The sequence below is a fragment of the Lagenorhynchus albirostris genome, chromosome 2, assembly GCF_949774975.1.
Source record: "Lagenorhynchus albirostris chromosome 2, mLagAlb1.1, whole genome shotgun sequence".
In the NCBI taxonomy this organism is placed as follows: domain Eukaryota; kingdom Metazoa; phylum Chordata; class Mammalia; order Artiodactyla; family Delphinidae; genus Lagenorhynchus; species Lagenorhynchus albirostris.
Genome location: NC_083096.1, coordinates 174680414 through 174694243, shown reverse-complemented (window position 1 = coordinate 174694243; position 13830 = coordinate 174680414). Strand labels below are relative to the sequence as shown.

Here is a 13830-nt window from a genome sequence, read left to right as displayed (position 1 = left end):
GGTGAGCCAAGAGATAAGATGTGAGAGAGGCAGGAGCCCAGTCTAGTCTGGTGGGATTTGAAGGCCACAGCGGAGGAGTTCAGATTTTATGCTAAGAGTTATGGAAAGACATTGACGGACTTTCAGAATCTCCTATTGCAAAATATTCCAGTCAGTCAAAAGAGTATATATAAGATATATGTGACGTTTAAGAAATAATTTAATAAACATCCTTGTACCCTTCACTATTCCTCCCCAGCATCATTTCTCACTCCTCCAGGGAGATAACTGTTATCCTAAATTTTAGTTTATAATTTTGCCTTTCTTCCTAATAATTACAAAGATAAAGCAATACATTGCCTGGTTTTGAACTTCATATAAATATTATAGGATCATGCTGTGTGTGTTCTTCTGCAATTTGCTTTCCCGTTCAACCTCACATGGGTCAGTATGGGCCACGCTGGTGCATGTAGCTGCAGTTTATTCATTTTCTCTGCTGCGTAGTACTCCGCTGGACTATAACTGCATAGTCAGCTGCTGTCGTGGTTTATCCTTTCTCCTGGGACGTGACATTATTCGATTTTCTAATGTTGAATCAACTCTACATTCTTGGGGTAAACATTTTTTTAAGATGTTGGATTCCATTCGGTGATATTTTGTTTAGGATTTTTGTTTCTGTGGCAGCAGATCAAATTGACCTGTCATTTTCCTCTCCTGCCTTGTCGCTTTTGGGGTCAAGATTACAGATTCCTCATAACGTGACCTGGGGAGTGCTTCTCCTCCTTTTACTCTCAGGAGCACTTGTGTAAGATGGAGAAAACCATGGAAAGATTTTGTCAGTGTAGCCGCCGTATCATCATCCTTCTGCAGCCCCACTCTTGGTACAGAATCTTGAATTTTTTTTGCATGTCCCTTCCCTCCAAAAAGCAAACACGTGCCTCCCCCAGGAGTACCTCAAATTGACATGCTCACAGCCTACTTAGAAAGCTGCATTTCTGGTTTTTTACAGGTGGATCCTTAACTCAAGATTTTAGCATGAAGAGTTGTTGTCAGGCCTGCCTGGAGGCTCCCTAGGTAACAACAGGTAGGTGCCTCTCTTAACTGGTTCACCGTTCTCTTGAAAACCCAGATACAGGATCACTCACTTATCCCTTAGGGCTGCCTTGAACCTGAGCCATGATGGATCCAACTCCTGGGTCCAGAGGTGAGTCCGGCTGAGCTGGGACCCCAGGCTGTTCACCAAGGCTCCTCTGTTTTAGGGACATCTTGGAAACTATGTGGTCCAAATCCTCTAAGCACAAAATTAGCTTCTTTCCATTATTTTTGGAAGGGAAAGAACAGCATGCTAAATATAACGTGGGTCAACAAGCCAGAAACAAGATAAATAGCTTCCAGCTGCACCTCAGGGAACTGGGTCTCCACACCCCCAGTGAACCGTCGAGATCTGGTCTCCAGAGGGAGGGTGGAAACGACGAACAGTTTTAAGCTACCATTGGACACATAACCCTGCCATGAACCCCTCCCCAAAAACACCTTTATTTCATTTTCTTATTTGAAAAGCAACACATTTCTGTGTTTTCCAATTCTTATCCTCCCAGAAAGAAAAAGAAAAGAAAAATCATTCTAATCCCAGCACACGGAGAAAATAACTGTAAACATCATGGTTTGTATAATTTGAGTGTTTTGAAATTTAATATAATACATTCATTGGTGTCTCTCAACCTTTTCTTCCCCGACTATCGTTCCTTCCCGGAGGAGTCTCTTTAGACCTTCTTTTTGTAATGCTCTCCCAACCCCCGCCCCATGAAATTGTCATGCCCGACATGCTGGGGATCTGGAGGACCACTGACTATTGTAACAGGTAAGATTATTTTGCACCATCCCCAAGAGTCAGTTGTTTCCCCCTTGTGGGTGATCTCACCCCATTGAGAATGCAGGCTTTAAATAATATTAAATAACAAACCTTTCTGTAAGAATTTACCGTGTGCTGGTCACATACTATTCTAGGTACTTTAGGTCTATTTACTTTTTTATGTATCATAACTCCCCTATGAGGTGCGTCCTAGAGAGCTTTTATCTCCATCTTACAGTTGTGGAAACTGAGGCACAGAGAGGTTAAGTAACTTGTCCAAGGTCACTCATCTGGGAAGGTACAGAGTGAGGATCAGAGTCCAGGCAGCCTCGTTCCAAAGCTCACACTTAACTACCAAGCTATGTTGCCTTGTGACAACACATTGTGATTGTAGGAAATTCAAAATACAGAAATAGAGTAAAAGTTACACTTCCCAAGCCCCCTCCATCCCCAGAAGCAATCTTTGGCACAAGTTTGGAATGTGCCCCTTTTCTGGGATTTTACGTACATGTTTGCGTACAGGAAAATATATTGTCTCTTTTTCATTTTAACATAAGTAGGATCGTTTGGCCCATTCCCCTGTATATTCATATATACAGACCCATGTATGGAGTTTTATTAAAATTAGAATCACAGTGAACATACTCTTGTTTGACTTTAAAATGTATCATTAGCTGCTTTGAGACCATAATTGAATAAGTGCATGCACCATATTTTATTTAACCAAATCCAGATTATTGGCTATTTAAGTAGTTTCTAGTTTCTCGCTACTAAAAAGCTATGATGAATATCCTTGCCCTGTGCATAATTCTTAGAAGTGGGAATTGATTGGAGCCTAAGGGTATAAACATTTTTGGAACTTTTGATCCACAAATGCCAAAACTTGCCATCCAGCAACATTGTATGAAATTGCCCATCCCGACACCCTCACCCACACTGAGTATTAGTGCCTGTTTTCAGTCATTGACAATTTAACAGGCCAAAAATGTGTTAATTCTGACATGTTCATCTCTGCCCGTGTCTCTCATCGGGGACCTGTTTTACTCACGTGACAGCATAAGGCAAAGCTTGAATTGAGAATTAATGAGAAGAGGAAGCAGGGGGAGATAACATGGCCCCATCACTGGTTTAATAAACAGGCTGTCAGCCTCCTGGGAACGAAGCCTGCCTGTCCGGCCCTGAGCAGGTGCTCAGTAAATGGTTTCTTCATCTCTCCTGCTTCCAGCACGAGGCTCAGGCTGCACTTCTCCACCACGGAGCCCTCCAAGTCTGGCCTTGTCTCCAATCCATTTGGCAGGACCTACGCATTCCTAGGGCTGCCAAACCCCTCCTTCCCTTCGCTGGCTGTGAGTGATGTGAGAAACACACAGCCTTGTGTATACCGTAGACTGTTCCCAGCTGGTCTCGCTGCAAATGTCTCCAGCAGGAATGGACAGTTGCTTAACAAAATCTGGGCAAGGAAATCCCAGGATGAAGGGCAGAGGCGCCTACAAAGGCCAGAGCTGCCCCTCTCACCACCCGCGGCCCCAACCAGCCCTGGGGGAAGATCAATAAGGATGGAGTCAGGGCTCCCTGTTCAGTGCTCTGTATGCATACACGTGCATGGTCATATACCAGCACGCATGCATGGGTGTGCATGTATGTACACACACGTGCCCAGTGCATTCAGGGGCAGATGCAGATCCTATTGTGTGAAGTGGGGCTTCTCTCACAGAGACTTTCCATATGCCCTCCAGCCTGACTTAAGACACCCAGCTGCCTAGTGCCACAGTTCCTTTCTTCCCACTTTGTTATTCCCTGTAGACTGTTTTCCTGCTGACCTGGAAGCCCCCCTGATTCTAAACTTGCTCACCAGTGTTTCTCCAGCGCCTAACACTGCTTAGCAGACGCACAAGAAATATTTGTTGAGTGGGAAAAAAAAAAAAGAGAGAAGGAACTGACTTCAAGCTGATAGAGGATGTTATCCCAATTATTTTTAGAGTATTTTTGAACAAAGTGGCCAGTTTCGGATGGAGCCCAGTGCTGGATGAGAAGTATCTCGGCAGCATCGGCTCTCACGTGGCCTGGTTAGCCGTCCTTTTGCAAGGAGCGGAAAGAATGTAGAACGGCAAACAGGACCTTGCCCATCGAAACAGCTGTAAAGTTTTACTGTTCTGCAAAAGTTGCTTAGGCAGGAATAACATATCTGAGGAGTAATTAGCCAGGAGCCTTGCTCGCTGGTCCCCCCGCCCCCTGAGAGTGTTCTACCCTCAACTCTTCAAGTCACTGGCTCCCTCTCCCAGCCAGCAAATGGTTACGGACTCCCAGGACGGCTGACCGCTGCCTTTAGCACAAGGTCTCTGAGCTGCTTCACGGGAGAGGGTTTCTCATCCAGTTGGGAACAGCAGCTAAGATGAAGGATGTGCAGGCTTCTGCCCCTTTAAGAAAAGCAAAATTCCGTGTGGCTGAAAAGAAGCGTGTCTTGCAGGACAGCTTCATCCGGCCTCTGTTCATTTCATTCGTTTGATTCAGCAGACATTTGGGGGGGGGGGCCCTGTTACGTCCCAGGAGCAGAGTGAAAAACATGTGGTCACGGAAAGAGAGAGACTTGCCACGGTAGTTGCTGGTGGCTTGCGGGACACACGGAAGGGCAGCTGAGCCCTGGCGATCAGAGAAGGGCAGAAATGCCGGAGGGGATTTGCGAAGGAGGGCGAGGAAGGGCATGAGTGGGAGAGGCAGGGCCAGGTTGAGCCGCCCATGAGCATGATTCCAAGGAGCCTGGATTTTGTGCTGCGGGAAATAGGGAGCCATTGAGGGTGGTGAGGGTCCGCAGTCGGCTGTTGGACCGGGTCATATCATTGACCGATGCCGGTCAGCCAGGCGATTCTGTCACAACTATTGATCATGGCTCAGGCATGCCATCATTCACTCTCCTCGCCATACCCGGTAAGAGGTGAGATTTTATCACACTTCATTAAATCCCACAAAATGTTTGAACCACCTGCAGCTCTGACCTTTCCAGCCTCTTGCAGGGAAAGGTCGCGCTTTTCCTTTTCAGGTGGGGGTAGGCGGACCACAGAAGGAACAGGAGCACGTAAGACCTCTGGAATGCATCAGAGGCGAGCCCAGCGAGAGGCTGTGACTCAGTCCCGCTTCTCCCCACCTCCAGGAGCACAGCCGCTGTGTCCACCGGAGCACTTGGAACCAGCACTGATTTTCCCCTCTCCTCTCTCTGCTTTCCTTCCAGACCTCCCAGCCGCAGCTGTCCACACGGGATGCCTCACATTTGCTTGAAACCATCCCTTGAGAGTCTGGTTGCTGTTTCTTCAGCGTGGCGCTAGGGATTTAGCGCAAGGCGTTTACGGGGCTTTTGTTGCTGCTGCTGCCGTTTTTTATTTATTTATTTTCTTCCTTTGAACCCGGGCCTTGCCCCGCTCCCGCTGGCATGATGGCCCAGTCCAAGGCCAACGGCTCGCACTACGCGCTGACTGCCATTGGCCTGGGGATGCTGGTCCTCGGGGTCATCATGGCCATGTGGAACCTCGTCCCCGGGTTCAGCGCTACCGAAAAGCCAACCGCTCAGGGGAACAAGACGGAGATAGGGAGCGGCATTCTCAAGAGCAAGACCTTCTCCGTAGCCTACGTGCTGGTCGGGGCCGGGGTGATGCTGCTACTCCTGTCCATCTGCCTGAGTATCCGTGACAAGAGGAAGCAGCGGCACGCTGAGGAGCTGGCGCACATCCAGCACCCGGGGGTCGCGCCTCACGCCCACGAGGAAGACAGGTGAGGCTGGCCACCCGCCCCAGATGGGAGATGGACGCACACACCCACACGTGCAGGGCTGAGCAATGACGAGAACATTTTAGTCAAGGAGGCTTTCTCCCATTAACGCTTCTGTAAAACAGTTTATCATTTTACCGATACCTTTGTCCTTCAGTCCCGAAGTTTCCCAAATAATGTGGCTTGAATGCATTACAGGTGTGTCCAGGTTTTGACACCTCCAGGGGTTCTGCGTGGCTCCCGGGGTGGCCAGAGCCTGCACGCTGGAAGCTTGTCCATTTACCCCAATGTCCTGTGTGTTTATGCTTTTAAGTTGAACAGGTTGGGAAGTAGTGTTCTCTTTGACCCAAAATGCCACGAACAGATTTAAAAGATAAGTGGTAAATTGGGGAACATATGATAAAGGTTGATATCCCTAGTATAAAAAGAGCCCTTACAAATGAATATGAAAGAGAAACACATCAGTAGGAAAATGGACAAAGGACACAAACAAGCATTTCGTAGATATTCACACTGTAGATGTTCAACCTCATTAGTCAGGAAATGCAGACAACCAAAAAAACGCATCGTAATTCCTTGGCTTTCATATTGGCCCAGATGGACTGCCCCCTGGGTTGGAGGTTTGTAGGGAAGTAGGTTGCTGACCGGAGTGTTGATTGACATAACCTTACTGAAGGGGCGTTCACAGTAAGAGGCCATATTAAAGATGTGTGCACCTATCAGTTCTCTTCCTAAGAGCTTATCTTTGGGAGACAATCACACAGGTGCAAAGGGTTTTGTGCTCATATGTTTATCAGAGCATTGCTGAGAACAGCAAAGACAGGTGACAACCTAATATCCATCAGTCGAACTGAAGTATGACATGCCCATTCAGTGGAGTGCTACACAGCCATCACTGATCTATATTTGCTAATATGGGTCCGTATCCACCACATGGAGAAAAGGAGGTTGTATATAATACAGCATGTTAGGAAAGGTTTTCATCACATCGTATGTTGCAGCTATGGAATTAGAGAAAGATCTGGAAAGGTATACGACAGAATGTTAACAGTGATTGTCTCTGGGTGGAACAATTTCAGATGTTTTTATCTTCTTCATTAGATTTTTCTGTGTCGTTTGAATTTTCAGTAAGAATGTCTTATCTCTATAGTGGGACGGGAGTTGTTTTTATTTTGGAAAAATTAAACCAATTTTCTGAGAGTAAAAGATAATCAGGCATATTCTAGAAAACTTGGGAAATAGAGAAAAGAACAAAGAAGGAAATCGGTCACCCATCATCACCCACCCTGGCTGTGAGCTCACAAGTTCATTCCTAAAGGAGATGCGAGGAAAGCCCAGATAAACAGTGAGGTTTCCGGTGTTGGCCATTATCCCCTATACAGGTTCAAGTGTAGGGTGCTGGAAAATGGCTATTGGCATTACTCCCTATAAACATGTAAAAACTGCCCTGACATTCTGGTTTTCTCTTTCAACAGTCAAATGAGACTAAGGCTGAGGACCTGACCTATCCTTTGAGTCTAATGGTGAACGTGGAAGACAAAATTACAGAATAATTCGAGATACATGTAAATTTTACATTCCAGATATTCCTTCTCTACCCAGGGACAACCATTTTGCTTCAAATTTGCAGCCGTTTCATGCATGTTTATGTTGTCTTTGGTCAAAGGATGCCCAGCTGGGCATCGGAATAGCCCACCCAGCATGCTATTAAGTGTGAGGCTAAAAGGCAAGGGAGGTTAACTCCCAGATGATATGGTGTAGTAGTTGAGAATGTGGCATTCATTTCCTGCCCTGCCACTTCTTAAAGGTATGACCAAGTCACTTTACCTCAATGTATCCATTTCCCCATCTGTAAAATGGGTATACTAATAGAACCTAACCCATAGTGTCATTAGGAAGATGGCATTGGTTCATATGTACTTGGGACAGTACCTGGCTCATAGCCAACAGTTGAAGTGTTAGCTCTTGTTACTTCTTGGACACATTTGTTGTTTACAAGGCTGGCATACGTGGTCCCAGTGGCAACATGGGATTTGGAGTCCATCTATTTGTGATTTTAAATGACTTGAGCGCAGGCTAACACCCCCGTGTCTGTGCTTGGTGTGTTGCAGCCAAGAGGAGGAGGAGGAGGCCTCCTCAAGGTACTACGTCCCCAGCTATGAGGAAGTGATGAGCACAAACTACTCGGAAGCAAGGGAACCAGAGCAGAACCCCAGGATGAGCATCTCTCTCCCCTCCTACGAGTCCTTGACGGGGCTGGATGAGACAAGGCCCACCACAACCAGGGCTGACGTGGAGACCAGCCCGGGGAACCCCCCCGACAGGCAGAACTCCAAGTTGGCCAAACGCCTGAAGCCGCTGAAAGTTCGAAGGATAAAATCCGAAAAGCTTCACCTCAAAGACTTTAGGATCAACCTGCCAGACAAAAATGTGCCTCCTCCGTCCATCGAGCCTCTGACTCCCCCACCACAGTATGATGAGGTCCAAGAGAAGGCCCCCAACTCCCGGCCCCCGGACTGACGACCCCTCCCGGGCGTGTTCCCTCCTGTCACTCAACCTCCACGCCAACAGATCCCGAATGAAGCCACTCAGCCACCGTTGAGAAGCGGAGGGGCCAGGTGTGTACTTAGCAATTTGGACGGGGCCGGGGGGTGAGGGGTTCTGGGATTCAGGAGTGACTCTGCAGCCCCCAGGACCTCACATAGTAGGTGCATCGGAAAGAGCTGCTGCTTCGGATCTCGTGATGCTGTGACCCTAGCAAGGAATGGCACCGGCATCTTCCCCCCTTGTCCTTCCGCGACTCTGAATCGCCAGTGATGACACTCCTCGTTCCAATTAGGAAAGGATACCTAGCAACTGGTTTAGATTGTGGTTCTGTTTTGCTTCCACTAGGACTGTTTTGTTTCCAAAAGAAGACAAGTTACGCCTTCGCTTTTTCCCTGGTATCCTGAACTGTGGGTAGGAAAGATGACCCGCTTTATGGAAAGGACATGGGCCCGTTTTGTGAATTAAGCCGAATGAGAGGCTGGATGATTACCCTGGGGTGAGACCCAGGTGGGGTTCTCAGAGCCCCTGATGCCGTCAGTTCTTCTGAGGGCCCAAAGCCTGAGGATGCATGAGATCCTAGTTTGAATTGGTAGACTTTCCTAGTCTCTCCTGTGTAATGGCAGAAAAAGGAAAGCCGTCTGGGATGCTCCGTTCCTTCTAAAATGCCTTGCAACTGAGCTTTTTGTAATAAAATGTTTTATATGTCACACATTTGGTGCTGAATTACTTTAGCAGTTCTTCCAATACTGACTTGCTTAGGGAGAAATCTCACTGATGAGAATAATACTAGCTAATATTTCCTGAGCACGTAGTATATGCCAGGCGCCGTGCTAAGCACCTCACATATTTATCCCATTTTCAGCTGTACCCAAGCCAGGTATTACTTCCTATGGGTTAGTTCACGAAGAATCAGGTTAATTAAAGGGCCCCATGTCACACCGCTAGGAAATGACAGAGCTGGGATTTGAACCCAGGCCTCCAGGGCCTGAGTACTTCAACACTCTAGTGTGCCACTCAGTGGAAAGGGCTTTTTCAGACTTTGAATGAGGACCTGTGCTTCCCAAGAGCTGAGACTGTCCCCGTCAACCCACATGCCCAACAGAAAGTTCTGGGTATTTAGACAGCAGCTCTCTACCTGTCTAAACATCCTATGACAGCTCTTCTGAGAACTGGCCCAGATGGGCTGTATGATCATGCAGAGTGAGCGTGTCCTCGTGGAGAGGGCAGGGTGCCTACCTGCGGAGCCCAGGAGAGAAATTCAACAAACGAGAACATGCAGCGGATGGCAGACTGCTGAGGCTGGGCTGAATGAGAGGACCAGGGACGTCGGGGGTCAGGGTCTTGACTGTGGAGTGGGAGTCTGGGAAGACAAATCTGAGTCCAAAGTTCCCTTCCTGGGACTTCCCTGGTGGCCCAGTGGTTAAGACCCTGCGCTTCCAATGCCGGGGGGCTCGGGTTCAGTCCCTGGTCGGGGAAGTTCCACATGCCATGCGGCGCGGCCCAGGAAAAAAAAATAAAGTTCCCTTCCTGGTCCTGGCAAGCGTGGAGCGGGCCGCGGGGGGTCTGTGTAGCTAGGAGGGTGGTTAGAAGAGCACATTCTCAGGCCCTGATGTTTCCTAAAAGCTCCTGTGGGAGAAAAGGAGCGGCAGTTAGGAAGTCAAGCACCTTCTCATATCAGAATTGGCAACCGTGCCTAAGTTCCAACCTTTCATTTCCTTATGTAAATCCATCTATAAAAAGGGAGCTGCAGGGCTTCTCTGGTGGCGCAGTGGTTGAGAGTCTGCCTGCTGATGCAGGGGACACGGGTTCGTGCCCTGGTCCGGGAAGATCCCACATGCCGTGGAGGCTGCAGAGCCTGTGCTCCGCAACGGGAGAGGCCACAACAGTGAGAGGCCCGCGTACAGCAAAAAAAAAAAAAAAAAAAAAAAAAAAAGGGAGCTGCAATACCGGAGCACCGGGTAACTGCTCGGTGGCCTGGAATACCCGGAGGCCTGGTCTGGTCCCAGCCCACCCCTGAGCCAGCCTGTGCCTCTCCATGTATCTCTGGGCTGGACTTGCTATTCATTTACTCCCTTTTTTTAATAAATTTTTTAAAATTTATTTTATTTACTTATTTATTTTTGACTGCGTTGGGTCTTCGTTGCTGCACGCGGACTTTCTCTAGCTGCGGCGAGCGGGGGCTACTCTTCGTTGCAGTGCACAGGCTTCTCGTTGCAGTGGCTTCTCTTGCTGAGGAGCTCAGGCTCTAGGTGCGCAGGCTTCAGTAGCTGTGGTGCACAGGCTCAGTAGTTGTGGCGCACGGGCTTAGTTGCTCCACAGCATGTGGGATCTTCCCGGACCAGGGCTTGAACCCGTGTCCCCTGCATTGGCAGGCGGATTCTTAACCACTGTGCCACCAGGGAAGCCCCTCATTTACTCTTAATGCTTCCCCCTGATGAGGACAAACAGGAGGAAAAAAGAAAGGGCAATAGCAAGATTCCAAATGAGCTGAGAAATGACCTTCTGAAAGGGCTCTCGATCTGGCCTCTGGTAGATGTCTGTCGGGGTGTCTGCCCAGCCTAGACCTTCCTCAGGAGAGAAAGAAGTTTAGGGCTTGCCGTGGGCTGACTGGTGGCCCCAAAGATCTCAGGCTCTAATCCCTGGGACCTGAGAATGTTACCTTACAAGGTAAAGTTTTGCGGATAGAAGGATTTTGAGTTGAGACTATCCTCGCCCTAAATGCCATCTGTAAGTGTACTTATAAGTGAGAGACAGTAGGAGATTATATACAAAGAAGAGGCGGAGGCAGTGACCACAGAGGCAGGACTAGAGTGACGCACCTACAAGTCAAGGGATGCCAGCAGCTTCTGTGGTTAGAGTCTTTTGAACTCCTTGGCTTTTCAGCTCCTAGGCTGTAAGACTTGAATCAGCAAATGCCCCAAGGAGAAAAGCTGTACCAACTGTCAAGCTTGCGTCTGTGTTTCCCTTCTCTCCAGAACTTGGCCCACATGTCTCGGTGTCTCTCTAACATTCAGATGCCAGCGAACAGATGTTTTCTTACTTTATCCAGGTTTTCTAAAATTTCTTTAGACTTCACCTGATCTTATGTTATTATTGAACTATCATCTCAGTTACCCCTAGGAAGAAAATTTACAATTTTTAGAGCAAAGGGAACCCTGGTGCACTGTTAGTAGGAATGTAAATTGGCGCAGCCACTGTGGAAAACAGTATGGAGGGTTCTCAAAAAACTAAAAATAGAACTACCACATGACCTCGCAACTCCACTCCTGGGTATAAATCCGAAAAAAACAAAAACATGTGTTTTCAAAAACATGTATTTGAAAAGATACATGCACCCCAATGTTCGGAGCATCGTTATTGACAATTACCAAGATACGGAAGCAACCTAAGTGTCATCAAGAGATGAATGGATAGGGCTTCCCTGGTGGCGCAGTGGTTGAGAGTCCGCCTGCCGATGCAGGGGACACAGGTTCGTGCCCCGGTCCAGGAAGATCCCACATGCTGCCGAGTGGCTGGGCCTGTGAGCCATGGCCGCTGAGCCTGTGCGTCCGGAGCCTGTGCTCCGCAACGAGAGAGGCCACAACAGTGAGAGGCCCGTGTACCGCCAAAAAAAAAAAAAGAGATGAATGGATAAAGAAGATGTGGTACATATAACCAATGGCATACTACTCAGCCTTAAAAAACCCCCGAAATTTTGCCATTTGCAGCAACATGGATGGACTTGGAGGGCATTGTGGTAAGTGAAATAAGTCAAACAAAAATAAATACTGTAGGATATCACCTATATATGGAATCTAAAAAATACAACAAACGACCGAATATAACAAAAAAGAAGGAGAGTCACAGATACAGAGAACAAACTAATGGTTGCCAGTGTGGAGGGGGAGGAGGGGGCAATACAGGGGTGGGGAAGTGAGGGATGTGAACTACTGGGTGTACGACAGGCTCAAGGATGTATTGTACGACACAGGGAATATAGCCAGTATTTTGTAATAACTGTAAATGTAAAGTAACCTTTAAAAAGTATATAAAAATTGTTTTAAAAAGAAATCATATTGAAAATTGGAAAACAATTTAAATGTCCATCAACAGGAACATGCACATATAAATTATTGTATTTCCTTACATGGGAATCCTACATAGCGAGGAAAAAAAAAAAAAAGGGGGAATGCCAGCAGCCACCAGAGCTGGAAGAGGCAAGGGATGGATTCCTCCCTAGAGCATCCAAGGGAGTTTGGTCCTTCTGAAAAACCCTGATTGCAGCCTAGCGGATACTGATTTGGGGCTCCCGGCCCCCAGACCCATGAGAGAATACGTTTGTTGTTTTAGGCCACTAAGCTTGTGGGAATTCATTACTATGTTTAGCAAACCAACACGGGGCTCAATCTTCAACTCATTAGAGACCAGCCCCCGCTTTGATCTGAACACTTCTGGACTCTTCCTGTAAGGCAGGAGTGCTGTGGAAATTGCACGAAGGACCTTAGTTGTTTTGTACGTGTGGAAACAATCAAGTAGAAAATTATTCACGTTGTTCAGAGAATAGCTCATGGATGTTTAGTACGTAAAATGTGGAGCAGGGATGCACCTCCGTCTAAAGGCAGGCAGGGAGAATGTTAGCTGGGAATGGTAACATAGGCTGGAGCCCTGAGCAGTGCCTAGGAAGACAAGGAAGTTATCTGCAAGAGTAAATTAAAACCAAAGCAGGAGGTCACTTTCACCTCAAAATTCCCGAAGGCACACTCGTCCTGCTTGCTCACTGGTTCAGACTTACCAGAGCTCTCTATCTTTTGACTACAAAAAAAGCTAAAAAGGTAAAAACCAGAAGAAAGACCCTGGCCCTTCCTTTCCTCTCCACCATGTTTTTGTTCTTAGGGTAAATATAAGAAAGGCAGAGACAGGGGATAAAAATCAAAAGCCACCCACCTGTTCACGGGCCCTCACTGGCCCCAGGGCTATGAAAGAGCAAAGAAAATTCCCTCCTAGCACTCCCGCCCCACCCAAAAGGAGGCATCTCTGCAGCCGTGTTGGTGCCATGTGACCTCCGCCCTCTCAAGTCACAGCCGATAGGTATGTGTTCACCTGACCCAGGAGAACCAATCAGAAGCGGGGCTGGGCTAGGCTCATCTCTCCCAGGTCCTGGGTTGGGCAATGTGGTATCAGGGATTAGGGGGCCACAGGTGAGTGAAGCAGGGGACGTACCTCAGCACAGAGAGAAGCTGACTGCTGAAAGAGGCAGACATGAAGATGAGACCTCAGACATAGCTGTCTCCTGATGACTTTCTGGTCTTTGGTCCTGATCCCTCGGAAAGCCCAGGTGTACTTCTGCCCCTGGGTTCCACAAGAAATGCTGTGTCCCCCCAATAAATTCCCCTTTTGAGCTCGGATCCTAAATTTAGCCCATGTCCTTGAAGGTGGGCCCTGCCTTTGCATCATATCAGGCAGCGCTGGGCCCACAGTGGATACTCCACCTGGTCTCGATTTTGATTTTCACTTTTCTCAGACCAGTTACAGTTCTGAGAAGGGGAGCCACAGGCAGATGATTGAGGTAGAAGATCGTGTTGGAGCACAACTGCGACTGCAGTGCAGAGCGCTGCCCGGTGTGCGTGTGCAGCTAAGTCAGCTGCATCCACCCACAGATAAGTATTGAGCTCCACAGATATGTGCCAGGGTACCGTTCTGGGTTCTGGGGATAA

At 47.9% G+C, this 13830-nt stretch overlaps 1 protein-coding gene across 4 annotated transcripts in view; it reads left to right on the top strand.

Moving 5' to 3' along the window:
- Positions 1–13830, top strand: part of LOC132515211 (transmembrane protein 51) — a 202555-nt gene that overhangs the window by 35017 nt on the left and 153708 nt on the right. Inside the window, exons 2-5 of one of the 4 annotated variants that reach the window (XM_060141379.1) lie at positions 989–1063; positions 1578–1642; positions 5058–5593; positions 7702–8844. In XM_060141379.1, coding sequence (XP_059997362.1) covers positions 5256–5593; positions 7702–8110 — 747 coding nt within the window. In that variant the 5' untranslated portion in view covers positions 989–1063; positions 1578–1642; positions 5058–5255 and the 3' untranslated portion in view covers positions 8111–8844. Of the gene's footprint in view, positions 1–988; positions 1064–1577; positions 1643–5057; positions 5594–7701; positions 8845–13830 lie in introns of those variants that run through there. The other 3 variants (XM_060141378.1, XM_060141380.1, XM_060141381.1) reach the window with 3 other exon arrangements.